General features: G+C 47.5%; 1 protein-coding gene across 4 annotated transcripts in view; it reads left to right on the plus strand.

The window, feature by feature from the left end:
• Nucleotides 1–19402, plus strand: part of ADAMTS16 (ADAM metallopeptidase with thrombospondin type 1 motif 16) — a 124185-nt gene extending 104783 nt beyond the window's left edge. For 3 of the 4 annotated variants that reach the window (XM_045186399.2, XM_045186400.2, XM_045186401.2), the window contains 5 exons: nucleotides 7202–7403; nucleotides 7561–7755; nucleotides 10098–10322; nucleotides 17228–17375; nucleotides 18144–19402. In XM_045186399.2, coding sequence (XP_045042334.2) covers nucleotides 7202–7403; nucleotides 7561–7755; nucleotides 10098–10322; nucleotides 17228–17375; nucleotides 18144–18259 — 886 coding nt within the window. In that variant the 3' untranslated portion in view covers nucleotides 18260–19402. Of the gene's footprint in view, nucleotides 1–7201; nucleotides 7404–7560; nucleotides 7756–10097; nucleotides 10323–17227; nucleotides 17376–18143 lie in introns of those variants that run through there. The other variant, XM_045186402.2, reaches the window with a different exon arrangement.
• The last annotated feature ends 3768 nt before the right edge of the window (nucleotides 19403–23170 follow it).

Genomic DNA, 23170 nt, shown 5'->3' on the forward strand with positions numbered 1-23170 from the left:
TTTACAGAAACAGGTAGAGTAATGTTGAAGCAAATATCTGGGTAACATGGCCCAGCCAAACTGATGCGTAGAAGAAACCATCACAGACCTGATACGTACATACAGGATAATGCAGCTTTGTTGGAGAATCAGGAAGTAGAATCTGTGATTTGGTGAAATGTAGGATGGTCAGGGGAAAGGAAGCCTGGAGTGTTACACCCCCTAAAATGGTCACGCAGGGCACGAGAGTGGAGATGGGGACTATTGGTTCCAGGTTCCCATCACATGTCAGAGGGACATGCTCCATGAACAGGGGTTACACAGGTGAAGAGTCCAATGGGGAAAATTTGGACGTTCTCACCAGGTAGAAGAGAAATTCTCATTCAACACACTGATGCAAAAAGTGGGTTAAGGAAAAAAAGCACTTTAAAATACACACACTTTGAATCTTTATTTTCAATTAAAACATATACGTGTGCCTTCAGTTGCTAATTCTTTTAGCTATGGTCAAAACATATTTTGAGTAGGGATCTGATTAATAAAAATCTAAGTGCATTATTTGCATAAAATATGCCCGATATCTATGATGTCCCCTTTGAGTTTCTTTAAAGAAGAGTGAAACTGGTCCCATTCTTTCATTCATTTATTAAAGTGTAAAATTATTTGTTCTTTTAAATTTTTCTCTATATTACACTTTGGTCTCAGCCACACCTAAGATGACAGTAATTTCATTTAATGACTAGTCTTTATTGAGTCATTCTGAAGACCCAACTTCGTTTTCATGGAAACAAGCTTCTTATTTTTCATGCTCACATTTCATCAAGCTATACCAGATTTAATTACATTACATAATTCCAATAACAAACTCAGCTGGCAGAAGCAGATTAGCATTCAGACTCAGCTGGTTCTGTGTGCTCCTGCTTGTCAGTGGGTGGCAGCAGCAGGATGTCATTAACCATGGGCAAAGCTGGCCCTCATGGCACTCAGCATGGTGTGGGTAGTGGCAGGGCTGTTTCACCAAGAGAGTGGAGAGCCCCAGTGAGTCTGATGCATCAGTTCAGATGAGTAAGGAACAGAGATACTCCTCTGGTGGGAAAGAGGCAGTAAGGAGTGGCATGTCTGCTGTCCAGAGAAGAGCAGGTCAGATATAGAGGGCCAAAAGGACAGAAACTGATCCAAGGGAGTGTCCCATTGGTTTGACCTCCTGAGGACAGAAAACCAAGGAGTCTCATATAGGAAGTTATGTTGGCCCTGCCCAGTGGAAAACCTGCTGTCTGCTTGGGTGGCAGGGTGGTATAAGAGGCATCATTGTAACCTAGATGATATCACCAGTTATAAATTCATCCATTATTACAACCTTCCATGTCCAAGCAAAATATGTTTACAAAGACCCTGCACCATGGAGCTGCCCTTGGATGGGAATGTCTCCCCAGCTCTCAAGTTAGATGGTTTGGGAGGCTTAGAGGAGTGAGTGTCAGTATTGAGCATAGTTACCTTTACCTCTCAGAGTTCTTCATCCAAGGTTGGACCAGTCAGTGTACAAAAAAGCAGTTCTGGCCCATTCCAGCTCATCAGCCAATTTGGGTCTGGCATAGTCTTTCTTTGGGAAGTATACTAAGCTTGCATGACTATGTGCCCCACCCCCCCCACCCCCACCAGCTCAGTCTCTGATGAGTCCAGCAGCTGGTCCAGAGCAGTCTTAAAAACCAGGAGGGCCCTAGCTGGTGTGCCTCAGGGGGTTGAACACCAGCCTGAGGGTCACCGGTTCAATTCCCAGTCAGGGCACATGCCTGGGTTGTGAGCCAGGTCCCCAGTAGGAGGTGAACAAGAGGCAACCTCTCCCTCTCTTTCTTCTTCCCTTCCCCTCTCTCCAAAAATAAAAATAAATAAAAATGTTTAAAACCCCAGGAGAGCTGCATTGAACCAGGGCACTGGTCCACCTGGGTAGGCTTGTCTGATTCACCAGGGACAAGGAATGAAGGTATCTGCCTTCCTCCACAAGTACCTATTCACCAGACTTCCCATCCCAAGTTATATTGAACATACTAGTTCCCATAATAGTTAAAAAAATATCAGTACAGCCCTAGTCATTGTGGCTCAGTTGGTTGGGTATCATCCCACACACCAAAAGGTCATTTGTTCGATTCTTGGTTAAGGGACATTCCTGGCTGGTGGGTGTGGTCTCCTGTTGGGGCATGTGAGACAGGGAACCAATCGATATTTCTCTCTCACATCAATGTTTCTCACCCTCCCTTCCCCTATAAATAAATTAATTAATTACTTAAAAAATAATAATAATATCAGTATGACTCTACTACAAGGGAGGGAAGGAAGATGGGGCTCATCTGTAAGGGCCAGTGTCCTGGACTTCCCTGAAGAACAGGCTGTTGCATTTGTTAAGAGTGGTTCCCAACCCTGCTTGTTATCCTAATCATCAGGCAGGGGAAGGGAGGGCTTTGTAAACATTAAGATTCTTGACCCCCATCTCCAGATTTGTGATTCCTATAGAATGAAGGAGAGATGAGAAACACATAGGTGTACGAGCTATGGTTTGGAAAACATTGCCTTAGCATCATCTGGGTCACAGGCAAATAAACTGGGGTCCTCTCAGCTCTTTTGTTCTATCCTTGAGCATGAAAATTTGGGATGTTAAATCTGATCAAATGGAGGAAGGTACCCCCTTTTCACTCAGTACTCATTTCAGCTGTAATCTGGTCTAGTTTGCTAATTTGCCTACTAATATGTAGTTACCACCCTAGTGCCTTGTACTCCATAGCAAAGGTGTTTGCAATATAAACAGTTGATTCCATGGTTTGGTGTTGAATGCATATGCAAGAGGAGCAAGAGGGAGTTGCCCACCCCATGCTACAATATGATGATGGAAAAGATGCTCATTCTTTTGAGTAGAGTAGCGTGGACACTGAGAGTGCTGCTGTGCCAGGGGTCTCCCAAACCTTCCTTCTATTTGCATCTTCCACTGCCTCAAGGACTGTCCTTTTTTCCTGGGACTCTGTTGCTCAACTGTAAGATGTGGCCTGTAAAGTCCATCATTTCTGAAGTCCTACCCAGCCCTAGCAATCAGCTTTCTTTTGTCCAATGTTCTGTGGAGACTGGATGGAGGAGCAACCACACAAAGAAGCAGAACTTCATTAGCATTTGAATCTAATGATTTTCCTTTTACCTTTTTTGAGCTGAAGTCTGACATTTGAGTTAATGGGATGCAAACACCCTCAGTGGCCTACAGAAAGAAAAACCTTCAGAAGAAGGATTTTTGCTGAAACAGGGAATTGTTGAGCCTGTTTTGAACAGTGAGGTCAGATTCTTTGGTCTCTGTGTCCCTGATAATTGTGTTTTCTCTGTCTCCCCTTGTAAAGGAAAGCTCTGTAGATCTTACTGATTCTTCCTAAGATAACATCTGATGACAGGATAGTGAGACCAGAAAAAAAAAAAAATTCTGGCAAAACTAGCATGTTGGCCCCTGAATAATAAAAATGCACATACCTCTGGCTTCTCACAGTCCATAAAATTAACACCCACAGTGCTTCCTTTGGGGGAGCTTTTAATGTCTTTCAATTTGGCTTGGTGGGATTCAGAGAAGAAATGCTGCTGCGTTTAGAGATGAAAACAACTCAGTGCCTGTGTCTGGCTCATTATAAATCTGTTAGTCTCACAAGCCTGCAAAGCAGTTTAACTTCTGAGACTGAACAAATGAAGTAACTGTCAAGGCCCAGCTTCCATGTGCTGATGGCAAAGGCCTGCAATCCCATCCAGGGCTCCAGGTTTCTGAAGTCTGCCCCTGTTCTTGCCAACCAACAGTCAGCAATGGACTCTCAGTTCTGAGGAGAAAATCAGGGCCAATCCCCAGCATTGCCCCTGGAAGGATGCATCCAGTAGATCAGGGGTGTCAAACTAATCTTCACCGGGGGCCTCATCAGCCTCACAGTCTCCTTCAAAGGGCCGAATGTAATTTTAGGACTGTATAAATGTAACTACTCCTTAACAGTTAAGTGAGAGCTTGGCACTGCTGCCGGGTAGAAATAAGGTGCTGGATAAAACAAGGTGGAGGGTTGGATTTGGACCATGGGCCTTGTGTTTGCCACCTGTGCAGTAGACAGTTAGAGGGTCCTGGTTTTCCCAGACAGCATCCAGAACATTCTGCAGACAGACCGTGTTAGAGGGGTGAGTGAGTGGTCAGTACCCACTGTCATTTCTAATGAAATAGTGAACTTTGGATGGGTTTGGAGAGAAAGGCTATTGCTCTAGCAGGGAGAGCCTGTTTGTCCAATAACTCTGGCTATTTCAACACCATTCACTTACACATGTGGTTACCAAGATCATTGGCAGACCTGGACTTCTGCCTGTAAACTGGCCAGAAGTGTAGCTGGCACAACTGGACATGGATGAAACGTCCTTTGACACAGACCAATGCCACATTCCAAAGCAGCAGATAAAGAAGGCAAGCTAAGGTGCCAGATGGACACAGGAAAGGAGTTTCTCCCCTTTCTCATCCTCCCAACTTCTCTGACCTCCACTGTTGTGCTTTCAGCTTACAATTCGCTGACTCTCTTTTAACTTAACTTACTGTTTCCCAGTAAAAAAGGCAGATATTTCAAACTAGTGTCTGTTTATTGTTGGATATGCATTGTTATCTTTAAAACATTTCATGTAGAAGAAAAGTGTGGTAGATCTCAAATTACTTTCTCATGTGAAGGTGCTGTAGTGTCACACAAAGAAAAGGTTCTTCTATCTTTAAAAATCGCACAAACCCAGGGCCCATCAGACTCAGGGACAGCTGCCTTCACCCTGGGCCACCAATAGCTCAGTGTGTGAGTGTCTGTGTTTACAGGCAGGGAGGTCTTTAAAGATCATTGAGGAACATGAAAGGGGACGACTTGATTAAGAACAGCCTATTGGAAGCCGTGACAAATACACTAACGTGTGAAAGTCACTTGCGCACAAGCCCGCTGATGTGGAGGAGGCACACGTGCTCAACGTTAGGTTTTCATGCCGTCACTCACTGTGTCCAGCAGCTCTCCTGACCTGTAGCCAGCTGTGTGTGTGCTCCTGATATTTACCGTGACTCCCTGTAGGGTCATGCTGGGGCACAGGTTCTGCCCCGTCATTATTTCATGTGCTTATTGAGTTATGAAAGACTTCCTAGAAGATCAAGTTATTTATAAAAATAGAATAACAGATGCTGTCTTGAAAATTCAAAGAGAATAAGCAGGAAGAAAACTGAAACTGAATTCTAAAATGAAGTTAGCAGTATTTGCTCTGAGTGACTCACTGATGCTAAGTCTATGACAGCCCCCAGATGGCTCTGGGTGGGTCTCAGCCCTCAGCAGAAGGTGCTGGTCCATGTGGAGGGGGGTGGCCTCTGACCCAGAATGTGGCTGCCTGGGTGGTGCTTCACCAGAAGGGATTTTACTAAAGCCAAACGCTCTTGTTGGAAATCTGCATTTTCCAAAGGAAACTTTAAATAACCAAAACCAAAATGTTACTACTTTTTTAATATGGAGGGGAAAGTTACTTTATTTAGAAAATACTAATGACTGTTGACAAATAGTGGTATTGAATCTTGAACAAACAGTGCCAGAAAACCTTGTCTAAAATGTTGAGTGACAGCCACAAAGTTCATCACCTCTCCCAGCAGCACCAACAGCCCTCCTCAAAGATGTGCCCTGCCAGGGCAGCCCTGGGCCAGGGAAGCACAGGTGATGGCTGGGTGGCTGAGTCTTCCTGATTTGGCTAATTCCAGCTGCCTGCTTTGTTCCAATTAGCAGTCAGGGAAAACAGAACAAAGCGGGACAAGTGTGGCCCCTGGTTCGCTACCGAACATGCCTTGCTCCTGCTCTTGGAATACTCAGAAAGCATGGAAGCTTGTGTGGATTTTGACTCTATCATGAGCTGCAATTAAGACATTTCCCCAGAGCTCTGTCTTTGAAAGCAGACAGACACTTGGCATCTCCATATGCCATGTGAATGATCTTTGTTCAGGAGGATTTCTTAATGACAGGCAGTTAACAGAAGGGCAGAGAATGGATTAACCCAGTTGGAACAGCATTAAGGTGGTGGAGACAGAAGACTTAACGAGAGGGTGTGAAAAGCCTGAGTGCAGCCAACATGTCTTTGCAACCAGGGGTGGACACACCAATTAGAATTTATAAGGCCACAGGGCTGAGAGAGCAAATGCAAGAAATGGGAGAAAATGTAAAAGCAACAGGAAGCAACCGAGAGGCTCCAAAGGCAGAAGCATCACAGCCGAGGGACTGAAAGCCCAAGTTTCATCATGAGGAGGCATAATTTACATGGTTTAACATGAAATAAAAGGCAGTAATTTTATGGACTCTGAAAAATGGAAGCATTTCCATGGTTGAGACAGAACAATTCCTATAAGCCTAACATTGTTTTATGTGAACAAAACTTTGTATTAAAGGGTTTGTTTTTATTTTGTACTTTTCTTAGACACATAATAGAATTGTTTCAGGAGCAACGTTGGTATAAAATAGTTCAAGACTTCTACATGTGAAAGTAAGTAAAAATATCACAGCACAGCGCAGGCTAGAGGCACAAGGGACATGGCTGGGCTGCCCACAGTGCTGGGGTGAGGTCACTTCTGCTTCCCACCCAGGAGGTGTCATCAGCTTCCCTCTCCTTCCACCACTGATTTATCCTAAGAACTTTCATAAGAGTCTGAAAATGTCTCTGAAAATGGGACCCATTTGAGAACTTGAGGAATGGCACTGGTCATTTTGCTCAGAAATCTTAGCAGAACGGCACACCTGGAGCACGGGACCAACCCTTTCTGCCTGTTTCCTTACTTGGATATGCATTTGCTCCATACTGTGAAGTTAGGGATTCTGAAAAGACATTTACAAAGGCTTTGCAGTAAAAGAAAAATGCTTGTTCTAGACATTGAATTGTCAAATTGCTGAATTTAAAGGTTATGTATATACTGTCTGTCCTCAATCATGTTACACACACACACACACACACACACACTCTGAAAGCCAGGTCAGGGGGAAGAATGACAATCAGGAAAGCTAATAAGGAAGTGAGAAGCAACAGGGGTCAGTGGAGACCTCTGGTGCAAATAAAAAGGACTTTGCACATGTAGACTGTAGATGGGAAATAATGGCAGCTGCTTCCTGCACAGATGTGGCCCCCCTCTCCCAGGGAGGTGGCATCGCCCCTCACTGTAGGTTTCTTTGTCATCCCCCAGTTGGTCCCTGGGGAACTGGAGTATCTGCAGCAGGACATGCGGTGGTGGAACACAGAGCCGGGTGGTCCAATGCACGCGGCGGGCCCACTACAGATCAGAGCTGGTCTCGAACAGCCTGTGCCCCCAGCCTGCCCCCGCCAGCCGACAGGCCTGCCACCCCCAGAGCTGCCCTCCCACGTGGAGCACCGGGCCCTGGGCAGAGGTAACTTGGGCGGGATTGATGTAGGGGGTGGTAGCTGAGCCCCTCATGTGGAACACAGAGCTGGGTTCTCACCGGGCCTTACAGAGTCTGTGGCCTGGGTCCTGCAACGAGATCTGATCCATTTTGCTGGGAGCTGATGCTGACTCTTCCTGTGCAGTGCTCACGAACCTGTGGGAAGGGATGGAAGAAGAGGTCTGTGGCCTGTAAGAGCACTAACCCCTCAGCCAGGATGCAGCTGCTGCCTGACGCGCTCTGTAGCTCGGAGCCCAAGCCCAGGACTCATGAGGCCTGTCCACTGAAGCGCTGCCACAAGCACAAGAAGCTGCAGTGGCTGGTGTCCGCCTGGTCCCAGGTAGGTGTGCCTGGTCTCAGATATACGTGCCTGGTCTGGACATAACTAGCTCAACCACCTCTCCCCTTGTGGCTGCATCTCCTCATGTGGTTTCACTGCTTCCTTCTCCTCCTCCTCCCCGCTTTCTCCTCTACCTTGGCCCACCCTCCCCATTCAGGCCACCATCTGGGCTTCTGCCAACCTCAAGGCACTCCACTCCCACATATGTCTTTCAGCTTCCAGATCATGTTCTTGAACAGCCCACACAATGGCATCCACAAGGCCATCACTCAATTGGCACTGACATGAGAGTCAGTGGGTGAGCAGGGTACAAGTGTGAGAGTAGGGGACATTCATCATGCTGACAGTGGGGTCCTGGGGGCCCACCTAACCCCAGAACAGCTGCGGCCATTTGCCAGAACGTGCTTACGCAACACCAAGCAGGAGGAGAATGCATGATCTTGGGAAAGTCAGAGGACCTGTTTCCTGAGACCAGTGTTCATGGGCAGTTCTTGTATTGGGGGAAGAAAGCACTCGTGTTGGGTTTGCTGGAATCAATGCCCTGTGCAGCCCAAGGCCAGGAAGCCCCGATATTTGCACTATTCAGGGAATGCCCTGGCCCTGCTATGCTGGAACTAACAGGAGTTTGTAGCATTCCAGGTTTTGTAACTAGCTGTGTGTGTGGCCCAGTTGAGGGATGGTACAGCCTGTGAGGGTGCAGATGGAGCTGCTGCCTCTGCCCAGCACAGCCTCCCGCACCAGGGAGGGGACATTGGGACATGTGCAGGGGCTGCTTGCGGGCCATGTCAGAAGCTCCTTAATTGTGTTGTGGTGTGCACCGACTTGGAGGTGGAGGTGTCAGTAAAACCCAGAAGGACATCGGAAAGTGAACGCAGCACAGAAAGACACTAGCACCTGCCAGTGGAAACCCCTGGGAACGGGCGTTGAGAGACCTCCCCCCTAATCCCAGAGCTGGCTGGCTGTTTTTCCACAGCACCTGTGCAAAGAAAGCCCCAGACTCCCTCACCTCAAGCTCCTCAGGGACAGACAGAAGGTCTCAGTCCCGCCCACACCAGGAATGATGCCTTGGTCAGGATGGGACATGAATCAGTCAGTGAATGGGATGGCTTGCCAACCAGGGCTTTTAACTCCTTTTAGACACTGTTTCAATTTGCCACTGAAATGTAAAAACATGGTCGCTCACTGAAGCAAGCCTGCTATGGCTAAGGAAAAACTCCAGGTTCTCTCACCTGGGACACAGGAGTGTCAGTTATCTGCTAGGATCAAATCTCACTGTCCTTAGGAGGCCGAGTCTATAGGAAGGAAGTGACTTGGGCTGTACAATCTGTGGGCAGTGTCCAGGGGGGGAGTCCTCACCCTGAATATTTAACACACGCACCCACACACAGGCCCAGCTTCTCTCTTAGGCTGGGCCGCAGCCAACGACCGAGAGCAGTCCCGCAGCTCTGTCTCCATATTGGCATCTGGACATCCACAAAGCACACCTGTAAGCCACACCTAAGAATGAGAGTGTGAGGGCAGAACCTGGACAGATGTGGCCACCCTGGCTGCTCTGCTTATGCAACCTGCAGACACTACAGAAAAGACAGTATCCCCCATCAGGCTGAGCATCACCCCCTGCTCCAGCACAAGCCTGCACCTTCAGACTCTGGGACCTCTCTTCCAAGGCCCTCCAAGCCCACCAACCCCCTGATACAACAGTGGGCCTTGTCCTTCTGTGACCTGCCTGTGAGCCTCTGCCTGGCCCGGTGGTTCATCCAGGGCCCATTCTGCATGTGCCAGGGAATCCCACATCAGTGACAGCTGTGGCTAGGAGCACACATCCATGGGGACAAATGTATTTGCTTGTTGTGTGTGCTTGCTCTCTTCACGGGGAGCACAGAGCTTTCTGAAGAAGATTTGTGAGCCCTGGGTTTTCTCTGCCCCTGCTTTACGGTCCAGTGTCACACTGCTATCAGGTGGTGTTAATGCACACAGCTCTGGGGTTCACCTCATATCCTGCGTATTAAATTTCAATGCATTCTTATATCAGTTACAGCCCAACATTTTGATTTCCCAGTGAATGACAGCTTCAGAAATACTCCCTTCATGGTTTTTGATTTTCTTGCTCCCACTTATGGCCCAAAATCGCTAGGCCACTGTGGCCTCCAGATCCTCCTTTTTTAATGAAAGAGTCGGTAATGCCTTTGAAATGCCAATAAAGTTCATTGAATGTTTACACTCATGTAAATGTTCAAGCTGATATAATCAGGAGATAGTTTGGTTCAATGATGTTGTAAAAGGCACGGCCCCCACTGAAGAAGTACTTTTCACTCACATCTTTTGTTTTCTTTTGTTTTTAGTGTTCTGTTACATGTGAAAGGGGAACACAGAAAAGATTCTTAAAATGTGCTGAAAAGTACATTTCTGGGAAGTACCGGGAGCTGACCTCAAAGAAGTGCTTGCACTTGCCACAGCCCAACCTGGAGCTGGAACGCGCCTGCGCCCTGTTCCCCTGCCCCAAGCACGCCTTGTTTGCTGCTGCAGGCCCTCCACGGGCCAGCTGGTTTACCTCGCCCTGGTCTCAGGTAGGGCCCTGCTCCGAACCCCCGTAGCTGGCTCAGGTGGGGAGTTTCTGGGAGGGTGTCCAAGCTGAGTATTTCCTGACCTGTCTCTCCAACGTGTGTGCAAGTGCCTGTGTTTCTGGGTGTGCTTGTGTCTTTCTGAAGAGGGTAGTCTCCAAATGTTATGGAATCTTTTAGGGCAAATGTGCTTTGTTCTAATCGTCACCCAAGCAAGCGTTGGAAAATATAATGCCTTTGGTAAAAGCTGGACAGGATTCCTCAGAGATGAGTGAGTGGGGAAGAAATTAGGAATGAGTAGGTGGTTGTGAGATTCTACAAGGTTTATTAGGAACTGAGTGCAAATAGGGGCCAAGACACCCTGGAATTGTTGTGCCCTGCGTGGGCCCACAGACTAGGGCAGCCCAGGCCCAGAGAGGTCCTCAGGATTGGTCTTGGGGCCTTCAGAGTCTCCACGTCCCTCCTTCTTCCACACTCTCTTCAACTCTAAGGAGAATTCTGCCACTACTACTGTTAACTCACCCTCTTTTCTCGCCCTGTTTCCTGCCTTGGGTTCTTGGCAGCCCTCACACTGCGCTCTGTCCCTTCTCGACCTGGTTCTGCTCCTCTGTCCTTAGCTTCTGATTCTTCTCTGTCCCAAGGCCACATTCTCACTCCTCTGGCTCCTGCTGTCATTTCTGCTCTCACTCCGTGGAGATGACCCTCCCAGGAGAGGTGCAAGGTGCTGACCCTTTCTAACCCGTTCCAGCCGGCCAAACCTGGAGCACCTGCACTACTCGCTTCTGCCCAGGAGGGGGCGCTTCGCCTTAATCTGTCCCTGCAGGGAAGGGAAGGGAACATTTTCTGACTAATGTGTCAGCCAGGGAGTCAGCCTCCTTCCACTTTGCACATTGGAGGCCCCATCTCTGACTTTCTCCTTCTTTCTGAAGAAATGGAGGTGGAGGCAGAGTGATGTAGTATGCGACAGTGACCAGCCTGAGTGTCCCCCTCTGCCGGACCCATCTTGCCGAGAATCCTCAAACTTGTACTCTCAACTCACTGAAAGGTACTCCTGGATTCTCTGCTGGGAGCCTCCCTGGCATGTGCAGCAGTAAAGGCCATAACAATGGTTAATGCCTGCTGGGAGCACCCCCTTCCCACTGCTGACACTGTGCTAGGCATTGTGGGGCTCCTAGCTCATTTATTCCTCCCAGCAGCACCATTATCACCCCCATTTTATAGACAAAGAAACTGAGCCACAGGGAATCTAATGAGAGGCAGAATTCAGCCCTTTCAGTGAGGCTCTTATGTGTCATGATTTCAGCCTCTCCATGGCCCTGACAGCTCAGCCTGGGTCTCAGGGGTCCCCTACTCTGTCCCACCCCCACTCTGTGCAGCAGAACACAGACCAAGTCAGAGCCCACAGTCATCATGGGCACATGGGTGGAATGTGCGCTTCTAAAAGTCAAATTAACATGATGTTATGCATGCCACAAACTTGTGGTTTCCCACCTTGTAAACGCCTGGCCCTTGGCATCCTGAACCGCGAGGGTGGTTTGTGGTCACTTGTGAGAGCAGCTCCAGGAAAATAATACAAGGGTTATTTATGTCCTCATCCAAGTGTGTGTTCCTCGGACCTCCCCACCCCCCAGAACGTGAGACACAGCAGGAAAGAGCTGTGTCCTATTTAACTTCGGAGTCCCACTGGCCCTGGGCTGTGAAGACCACAGGCAGGTGAACAGTAGGAGCTGAATCTGACATTACCATGGCAACTGCCACCACCAGGAATTCTCTAGCAGGAAAAAGGTGAGGCTCAAAGGGAAGACCTCAAGGCACTGTGCATTGCAGTCCCTTGATGCCAAGAAGTGGAGTGGCGTTGGCCCTTCCTCACTTGGCTTTGCTGATCACCAATAGACGGGGGTCGCCCTGGCTCTGTATCCACACTCCTTCAGGAGTCCACCAACATGTACTCACCAGCAATCTGCTCGCGTCAACCCGACTCTGCATGGGAAACTGAAATGAACAAATGTGACACAGCAAAAATCACTGTCTGGTTGCTCAGTTATGATCTTTAAGTCCAAAGGAAACAAACAGAAATATTTATCAGAACCAATGTAATCCATCATGGAATCCTTTTAAATATTAGCTAAACTTTTACTAGCATAAAATCAGTTCAAAATCCCCCCTAAATGATGCCTACCCCCCACATCATTGTGACAGAGGCCTGGCCATGTCTGTGAGCCCAGGGTTGGATATATATCTACCAGATTCTTAAGAAATTGTGACGTCCCAGCCTTCTTCTGTTCCTCAGCCATAATTCCTGGTCCCAGTCTCTGAGTTCTGCAGAAGGAGCTATTCCCTCAGTCCATGGGGAGGAAGAGCTACACCTTCCATGGACCTTATATATTGACCTTGGCTTATATTCTAGCTCCACTGTGATTCTGGTTGTCTACAAACCTGACGTAGCTTTTTCATTTAGAAATATATGGACTCCTTTCCAAAAGATATTCAAATTCAAAATTGTTTAATTTAAATTATTAGAGCAAGGGACATTTCAACTATATCCTTTCAAGGTTTTCCTATTTTAAATTGACAAAAAGTAGCAATAGTTACAAACATTTCCCTTTAATTTTCTTCTAAGTGCAGTCTGTCCAACAAGATGAAGCGATGGAGGAGCTAAGGAGTGGATTTGAGTTGTTGCTTTGCTTCCTCTTTCCCTAGAGAAGTGTGGGGCTCCTGAAGACACTGGGGCTCCTGAAGCCAGTTCCCCACCCTCTAGTTGAAAGGCCACTCTGCTCAATTCAAAGGCTCCAGGCAAATACACAAAGAGGAAAACAAGATTTATCAGTATTTAATTTAAACCAAAACCAAAAATCCTAGTATATGTCTGTAATAGCTTTTGTCAGTCTGAAATACTCAATTCTTTTTTGACTGATAAGTCATTTTTATCACATGCTGCCTGAAGTTTTTCATCTAATGTGATTCATCTAGTATGTTCTGAGACTTTAACTTTGGGGGAGTGATAACGCAGAGGGGGGGGCTGTGTTTGCCGTAATTACTTGCACCCAGGACTCCCTGCTGTCAGACTGTGGGACATTGTCAGGCCATATGCATGGCCAGTGCCTGGCTGAACTTTGCCCCCAGACAGGTTTATTCTTGTAACAGTATAAAGATTGTGGTTCTATTGTTTGATCTGCAGAGTTTCTGTTGATTTAAATGGCATTGCTTATCATCAAATTTAATGGGTTGCCACCTGGTAGGACTGATTTAAATTATATGGGTCATTTGGGCTTAGGGGAGGGTGGTTCACATTCTAATTTGGTCTGGGAATGGCTTAAGTGAGAACACCTGTTGGGCTGTCTGAGTAAAGCAAAACAGGGACCACCAGGGCAATACACAAGAAGTTTCAGTCCCTTGACAAGATGACTTGTTAAAATGTCTGCAGTCATGACAAATATGGGCTCTATGTACCACCATTCTTAAATTTAGACATAACTGAAGTCAGTTCTGAAAAGAAAAAGAAAAGAAAACTGGGCATTTGCTGGTGCAATTCTGACGTGTAGAGCGGTGGCCTGACCCGCAGCACCAGGAGCATCCTGGTTAGATATTCAGTGCCAATGATGATGAGTGGCATCAATTCAACACCAACAGGAATCTTCAGCTTGGGGTGCAGGGAAGAAGGAAACTTTATTCAGTGTGAATAGCTCAGCTGTGATACAGTTCAGTCATGAAGCAGCACAGCTGTGAGGTGACCCTGGGCCCAGGCCCCTCTTTGGCTAAACAGCTCTGCTCTGCTCTGCGATTCCTGCTGGTCTCTCCTCTGGTCCTGTGAGACATCTTTTGTGTTTCATCTTCAGTATCTCAGCTCCAGCCATGCAGACTTCAATCTGCAGTGGAAAGGGAAACTGCATTCCCAAGCCAGGGAAAAGCTGACTTATAAGGCAGAAGTCCCTGCCTGCAGCTCCTAATTGGTCCGTCCTCATGCAAATGAGGTCTCTAAATCCTCACATTTTGATTTGTCATAATGGAGCCACTCTGGTTGGTCAGTGAAGATGTTGGCGGTGGATATAGCTGCATAGCTCCAATTGGCCAGGGAAAGCCTCAGTTCTATTGGTTGAAATACAATTCCAGGAACTCCTTTATAAGGGCTGGCTCAGATGGCAGGAACAGTGCAGGCAGGCAGTTCAGTTCAGGTTTCTCTCCAAAGTGTGCTTTGCAGGAGAGACCTCTGTATAGAAACACTTGCTAAGCCCCGTTTTTAATATTGAACCCAGTTAGTCACCAGGAATCCTTCTTGGTAGGCATCCTTTTTCGTGGGGCCCACAGCAAGTTTCAGATTCCAGCCCATATGTGTGGAAGCTCGAGATTTTGGAGTGGGTTCTAGCATTCTCTTTTAACAGGTACTGCGAATGGCTTGAATACACGCTCAAGTTTGCAAACCACTGATCTGGAGGTGAAGCCAACAGCAAGGGGTTCTGGACAGATGGCGTCAGCAGCTGTCACTGTGTAGGTCCATGAGCAGGTGCAGGTGCCAGTTACAGTCACCACACAGCCAGCATGCTGGCCTCCTGTGTCCTGCCATCAGGAATCTGAAGTCATTATGCTTGTGACACTAATTAACAAACTCTGTACATTTTTCTTCCTGAAAAGAGTGGTGAAGAAGCTTTTTCAAATTTCCTTTTCTTGTGTCTTCTGGTGTATCTCCAGCTCTATCAGTGCAAAGTATTTTCAAAATTTGTAGCTGAATGACTTAGCTGATTTTCATTTTACATGAAGAAATGTACATTTTGCATAATTTGGGGGCTTTTTCCCCAAAATGTTATATTTGTCATGAGGAATTTTAAAACCCTAGACCAGTGTTTCTCACTCTTGGTATGCAGAAGAATCATCTGGAGACTGTTCTGGACAGAGTTCAGGGTAGGCAGGGACTCTGGGATCAATGCTGCTTACAGACCCCACGCTGCTGCCTGTGTTGTGGTCCTCTTTGAGTAGGGCCATTCTGTAAGTCCCTGTGGAAGGGGCAAGTGGCTTGTATGCACCACTCAGAATCTAGGGCCCCAGAACAGTGCCTGCTAAAGGCAGGTGGGTGATTTCTATGTGTAAATAAATGGATCAATGACAAAAGAGCCAGACCACACAGTAATAATGTGGGCACTGTTTCTGTAATGACAAACGATGGCCAGATATCCTGATTTCTAATTGAGATATATTGCCCTTAGCCAGAATGGAATTCTTCCCTAGCTTCTAATTATGAAAGAAATTCAGCTCATGAGGTGGAGGCCTTGTGGACACCTGCAGAGGTAGATGTGAACCTGGAGCAGATGGGAGAGTCTTACCTGTCAAAGTGAGAGGCAATGAGCATTTATTTGAGATCAATAAACCTAGCTATTTGAGAATCACTGATTCAGGCAGAAGCCCAAATAGTGTTTCAATTAGGAGCTGAAGTCAAGGGGTATTTATGAGAAAGGGAAGGACAATAGTTACATCAATAGAAGGAAGGCATTTCTATTGGTAACGCAGATAACACAACAGTGACAATAATTCTAAATAATGTTTTTAATTTTTACACCAGTAGTCTTCAGTTCAATAATATCTATTTTATTTTTATCTTTACAAGCAGTTCTTTGTGACACAAGGTTGCTTAGGGCCAGTCCAAGGCACTATTTTAACATTCCAAAGATTTAAGGCATACGACACGCAAGACAGTTCCTCTGGCATAGCAGCTCCAGCCCCATTCTAAAGTGAATTCATTTTATTTATTTATTTATTTATCTATCTATCTATTTATTCATTCATTCATTCATTCATTCATTCATTCATTCAGACAGTCCTTACCCACCGCAGATTTTAAGAGCCATGCTGCAAGGCTCTGATTGCAGCAGGTCAGGAGTAAGCAACAGGGATGCATCTGGCTGCTCACTTGCAGACTGATTGGTGCTGTGGAAAACCAGCCCCAGGCTACTGCCTTAACGTGCTCCCATGGGGTTCTGATACACGCTCCTGTAAATTTGGCAAGCATCCTGAGTCATGTATGGCCCCAATACTGAACAGCTTCATTCTTGCCTTTTAAAGCAACTGTTTTAAAGCAAAAGTTTGGCCACCATGCAGCAGGACATCCAAAATATTATCTGACCCCAACTTCCTGCAGGTGCTCCTTAATTGCCTATGTTCTTGATGTTTTTGAACAATGTAGGCTTTTTAAAGCACAACTGACATAATTCAATCTAGAGGTTTAGTACTTTCTTTTGGACACATGGATTGCACAGTTTTGGGTTCATCTTTCTTATTGCTCATCTCCCCATTTCTTGCCTTCAGTAGATCTCAGATGACCCAGACACATATTCTGAGTTTGTGCACTTGGCCAGCTAGTGGAAGATGCTCTAGCCATGCCACTGCATTCTCTAGCTCTGCTGTGTCAGTGCAACTTAGGGTGCTGGGCCTTAGTCTCAAAGGATAACCCTTGGGAGGATGTGAATGTCTTAGCTAAATGAACCCAAGAAACTGGTGTTGCCACTTCCAAGCACCCAGAGTCTATGAACTTGGGGTCTAGATGGGGCTTGCTGTTTTTAAGCCTCTGTGGGAGTTGACCTGTCAGGAGCACCAGAAGGGATGGTTTGGTGATGACATCCATGAAGGACGCTGTTTCCTTCATGCCAGACCCGCAGCCCAGACAGGTCCAGGGAACAATGCTGCATCTCCAGATCTGTGCCTATTTCCTTGTGTCCATCAGATGATGACTCAAGAACATTCTACACTTCTGGGCACTTCTCCCCTCTGTTCCTACCTGGGATTATTCCAGATTCTGGTCAGCTACCCACCATCAGAGGCAGAGACCACCTTCAAGAGTCCGAGTGGAAGAGGACTTTTGGAAGAGGGGAGTGCCCTGAGAACCGAGCAGCCCTGGGTGACTCTCATGCATGTGTTCCTCACAGTGCACAGCCAGCTGTGGGGGCGGCGTGCAGACCAGGTCCGTGCAGTGCCTGGCAGGGGGCCGGCCAGCCGTGGGCTGCTTCATTCACCAGAAGCCCGAAGCCTCCCTGGCCTGCAACACTCACTTCTGCCCCATCTCCGAGAAGCAAGGTGAGGGCTCCTGGCTTGAGAGACCTAGGCATGCTAGGGTGGGGTTGCCGAGTTTCTGGAGCAGATCCTAGAGGGCCTGGAGAAGTCGGCATGCCCACTGGTTATTAGAGAGCCCTAGAGTGCAGAAGTTCAGGTCTCGCTTCTGCTATACCTTTTCCCTCTTTTTATCCCCTCCTCCAGTTTTCCCACAAAGCAGCCCTCATTTCTCTTGCCTCCCCAGAAATGGCATCAATGGTGGTGAATCGTAAGTCTAGCTCTAAAAGCCTGATATCTTTGCCTATTTCAATGCCATTCATTTCATTTAGAAATAAGTTGAACAAAGCCCACCTCACTCACTGAGTGCTCTTAAATGCCACCTCGGTGCACCTGTGCACAGACCCTCAAATGCTTTTGCAGAGACCAACAGCCTGTCCCTGCAGGCTTCTCGGAGAGAAGATGGAGCTGGGGAGAGCATGTGGATTGACTCAGTCAGAGAATTAGAGTTCAAACTTCGTCCTCAGAGGGCCCGGCGTTGTCTTGGGTGGGTGAGCGGTTGAGTGGGAGGAATTAGCACAAAAAGAAGAAAGTTTTAGTTTTGCAGGTACCTTCTAAGAAGTGCCTTATAAAAATAGCAGGTTACACATGGCCCCGTTTGACCTGAAGAGCTCCCCTCCCTCAGCAGCTTCAAGACAATGACAACTTTATCTTGATTGGCCAGTGGAGTTACTAGCTTTTGGCATTGGACATGGCCCGGGGACGTTGACTGACATGGAATTTGCTTGTTTTCAGATGCCTTCTGCAAAGACCACTTGCACTGGTGCTCCCTGGTGCCCCGGCATGGAATGTGCAGCCATCAGTTCTATGGCCAGCAGTGCTGCGAGACTTGCTCCAAATCCAACCTGTGAGTCAGTCAGGCCTCTTCCCAGGGCCGAGAAAAATACCTGTCTTCAGCACCAATGAGCTGTCCAGTCCGTATGGAAATGCATTCCAAGGAAGATGGAATCTGGAAGAAGAAAAACTGTCAGCAATCTGTGCACACGCAGGCATGTGTGGGTGTGTGTACATACCTGTGTACGCACAAGCACACGCTCTCGTGCCGGGTGGAAGCCTGGAGGCAGGCAGCAGGGCCTGCTCTGCAGAACAGGGACAGTGATCATCAGTGTTTGGATTTCAGCTAAATTAAGTCAGAAAGACAGGTGGGGCTGAACTTGCCAAATGCTAAATGTTTGGTGCTTTTTAAAAAGGAGAAAGGCCACAGAATTAGGAATAAGTACAAAAATATCTGCTGTTAGGTATGCCGACCTTGCTCCCACCTCGGAGGCTTCCTGCCAGGAATAACCAGCCTCCAACCAGCAGAAGCAGGAAGCCTAGACAGCCTCTGGCTATGTTCCCAGGGCTCCTCTTCCTGCCCCAGCAGCAGAGTTTTCCTTCTCAAGGACTTGGTGCTGTGACAAGAGCTGGGTATTATTTCTAAAGGGTACCTGCCTGCCCGGGAGAGGTTGAACTCTGTCCTGATTTGAGACTTTGCCTCTGGAAATGGGAAGAATGACATTCCTGCTAAGGTGCTTTGTCCCTCTCAGACTCAGGTGCTGCAGGGGAGGATTTTATATTTTATGTTTTATCTTTCTCAGTTATTTACAAGTGAGTGTTTCTATTTAAACCCATTTCTTAATGCTTTTCTTTCTTAAATGACTGAGTTACAGGTTATGCCAGAGTTAGAGAATCGCTGCCTACACCAGAGCCTTGCTGTCCTAGGAAGGGGTGTGGACGGTCCTTTTGGAACAGATATGTCAACACAATAACCTTAGAACCTGTGTTTAATTTTTATGCATTGTGGGGTTTTCTAATTTCTTTTTCGTAAGTGTTGGCTGTTTTTGTGAGACCCACTCGGAGAGAAAGCATCGGTTGCCTGGGATAGAGCTGTCCAGTGGGCCTCCGGCATCTCCATCAGTGGAGCTGCTTTCATTCTACTTCCCCGCATGCAGCTCCATTCGGAATGGGCGCCTGGATATTTATATTTGCTGAAGTTTTATAATAAATTTTATATTGTACAGTGTGATTCTGAACCGCTCATGATTCTTCACGAGGTTCATATCTGGTACAGAGACTGGGAAGCTGTCTCAGAGCAATGGGGCTCTAGAACCTAGTAGAAAGTTCTGGAAATTGTCTGAAAGTGCCCCAAATAAGGAGGCTACAGGGAAGACAGCCAGTGACCGGAAATGGTGGAAGCCAGTATGGGGGTGGGCAGTGCCCCTGGGGCCATGCAGCATGGTGACCACTTTTTTTCCTTCCCCTGCAATCTGAGAGGTTCAGGTGAGGCCTCTCCAGACGATGCCATTATTGATTCAAAGGCCCCGGCCCTGTGATCCCTCCTTTTTCATTAGTCAGAGTTCTCTAGAGAAACAAAACCAACAGGCTATATATGGAGAGAGGAGAGAATTGGCTCATGTGATTATGGGGCCTATGTGTCCAAAATCTGAAAGGCAGGTGGCAGTGTGCACACCAACCATGGGCTGGGGGAAGTCACCTGTCCAGGCTGCTCACTCACTGCCCTGGGGCTCCAGGAGCGGCTCACAGGCAAGAGGCCCTTGCAGTGCCTGGAGCTGCCTGCTCCCAGGTCCAGAATTCTGCTCTGCCCACTCCCAGTGCTCTGGAAATATCTGACCAGTGGGGAATCATTTTCCATTAGAAATTATGGGATTTGTGTTTTTTCTCAATCTGACTTAGTTTCTCTCAAAAATGTTTGCCCCTGATATAATACTCATGCACACACACACGCTGGGCCCTGACATGCATCAGCTAAATCAATCCTACACCCTCCAACGGACAGCACATCCTCAGGCCTCCCTACCCCTGAGGAAGCAAGGCCACACAGGCAGGCAATATGCTCTAGGTCCCACCTAGTATGGCAGGGACAGGACCCAATGCCAGCTATTGGGCTCCACTGCCCCCTACCCTGATTCCCTGTCATGGAAAGGATCAATTCCAGGGGCCCTGGCTTAGGACAAGAAAGGACACATCTGCCATCAAAGACAAATGCGCCTTCTTCATCTTCCCTGAGGCTACCTACAAGGTCACAGGAAATCTCACGTTGCATACAGCTCCAGGGTGCAAGGGCTTCTCTGGAAGTTCCCTTTGCATCCAGCCACCTTGAGGGCCCACACACCTGTGATGGGTCACCCCCAGCCCCGTCTGTGGTCCACACTTGGGAAAACAGGAGCCCAGGTTGTTGCAACTGCTGAAAGGGGAAACAAATGCTACTCCCCACGTGTCTGACACTTCCTCTGGTCTCACCCTGGCTCCTTTGTCACCACTCTTTCAGTAAAGGAGACAAAGACACAAAGCAAATGAGCGACAGTCCCAGCATCCTCCACTTAAATGTTTGACTTCCAGGCCCCATCTGTGGGAAGAAGACGGGAGTGTTGCTCTTGCCTGCAGTTCTATGCCATCCCATGTTGTCCTCAGGGAGCACAGATTACAATGTTTAAACAGCAAGAACACAATATATTTTTCAATCTAATGCAATACAGAGCTGTATTTTTTTTCTATCTACCAATATAACTAGCCTAAGTAGTGGTTCTAAAGCCTCCCACTTTACCATGGACAGCATATTTAGTGCCTCTGAACTTCAGGGTCTGGTTTGTAAAAGGAAGGGGCAGTGGAGGAAGAAACAGCCCTTCACACTTCACCCTCATGGTTTGAGCCTGCTTTGAGCCTGTGGCCCATCAGCACCCTTATTCCTTTGACAGAGTTGGAGGCTACCTATGGGGGATCCACACAAACTCACCGTTGGTCCATTGAAATCAGGAAGGCCAGGGTGTAGCTGGACAGACACCAGTGCAACCAGCTTCTCCTCCTTTTTCTTTCCATCACCCCAGGCTTGAAATGGCCAGTCACTGAGGCTGCAGGGCAGAGAGCAGAGGGCAGAGACCACCCCTGCCTTACACCAACTAGTGTCACTGCTTCCACAGGGAGGCCCCACACGACAAATGGCAGCATTAGTGTATATACTGCACTTAACCAGGAAGGGAGTGAACCATCCAGAACAGCAACACCATCTACCACCCCTACTACATGCCAGGCATTGTGCTTTCAACTGTTGCCAAACTAAACAAGGCCCTTTCCTTGTGACTCTTGCAGTCCGACTGTCTTTATACTACCTGTGTGACCCTGGGCAAGTCGCTTTACCACTCTGGTTGTTGGATTATCTATTAAGTAATTAGGTCGTGAAGTTCCTCAAAATTCTAAGATGCTAACCTTTTCATTTTACTTGCTATTATAAAACTAATACTTTCCTGGAACTCGTGTATAAATCCAGAGAACACATATAGCTAGGCAGAGAAAGTTCTTCTGCTCTGCATTGAAAACCAGACAAAGAAGGCTCTGGGGTTTTAAGGATCATTTTAGTCTGTTGAATTCCTTACATGTACACTCATATACTCACAGGCTCCAAGCAGTGGCAGAGCGGAACCAACCTATAATTTTCCCAGAGGCCAGGTGAATAGATTCTGGGCCAACTGTCCAGGAGTCTCTAACAGGAGCTATGTCCAAGCCCAGGTGCCTGCAGACTCATCCTTATAGTGACCTGGCTCCCTCCCATGGTCAGGGGCCCTGGTAGAGCCTCCTGGGGCTCCCACTGTGTCAGCATCCAGCCCATGACTTACAGTGACAGATATTTCTTCTTCTGACCTCAGGGGTTTTGATGGCTGGCCCAGGCAGCTGGCACCCCAGCTGGAGACTGAAAACCGCAGAGGGTCTGTGGTGGGATTACAAGTCATAAGAGCTTTAATCTGAAGTCTGGACAGAGACTCAGCCACACCTGTGTGTCCTGGGACCAAGAGACAAGTGAGATTTGTCCCCTGGCTGGAGCCCAGGCCCTGTGATCCTGCCAGATGGACAGCCCGGAGCCTGGGGAGGGCAGAGAAGCTCATTTCTGCCTGTTTTGCTTGCTCATCTGATAGTTGCCATCTTTTCAGGGGCCAAGGAGGGCAGGCCAGCCTCCCCAGGGAAATCAGGCCCAAACTATCATGATAGATGTGGGTTCCACATTTGTCTCCACGCTTTTCCCGTAGGACTGCACTGCAGTGAGCCACTAGCTCCCCACAGCGCCTTCAAGTGGAAAACCATGCCTTCCCATGAGGGCTGCGACGGTCACAAAGCTGTCCTCTCCCTGAGGGCCTCTCCTCAGGTCGGGCTCAGCTGGTCCATTTGTGTTCTGTAGCTGGGGCACACCTGAATATCCCATCACGACACCTGGGCCTGATCCTGAGGGGAAATGGGCCAAATATCTATTCAGCTTTAACTCCCTCCCTTCATGCTTGAATGAGTGCAATTGTTTTAGAATCTGTCTTATTTTATCACACTTCTGCACCCTTCAAGATCACTCCCAGAACCTTGGATACCCCAAAAACTCCCTCCTCCAGCACACTGCATGCTATGGACTAAATTGTGTTCTCCTAAATTCATATGTTGAAACTCTAACCCGCAGAGTGACTGTATTTGGAGGTAAGGCCTGTAAGGAGGGAGTTAAGGTTAAATTAAGTCATATGGTGGGATCCTCGCTGTGTAGGACTGGTGTCCATAATAGAAAAGACACCAGAGATAGCTCCCCTCATAACACATATGTGCATTTACCTGCGTACATTGTTGGGTGGGAAGAAGGAAATACATTAAGAAAGTTGCAAGAAACTAACCATGTTATTTTCCACTCTTTTCCTTAATTTCAAAAATGGACGCAAAAGAATTTTCTTGTTTGTTCTTCCATTTTTAAAAAATGACTGCTATATATTTACCCAGCAACTAATCAACTCTTGGCA

Source organism: Desmodus rotundus, chromosome 1 (genome assembly GCF_022682495.2).
Source record: "Desmodus rotundus isolate HL8 chromosome 1, HLdesRot8A.1, whole genome shotgun sequence".
Classification (NCBI taxonomy): domain Eukaryota; kingdom Metazoa; phylum Chordata; class Mammalia; order Chiroptera; family Phyllostomidae; genus Desmodus; species Desmodus rotundus.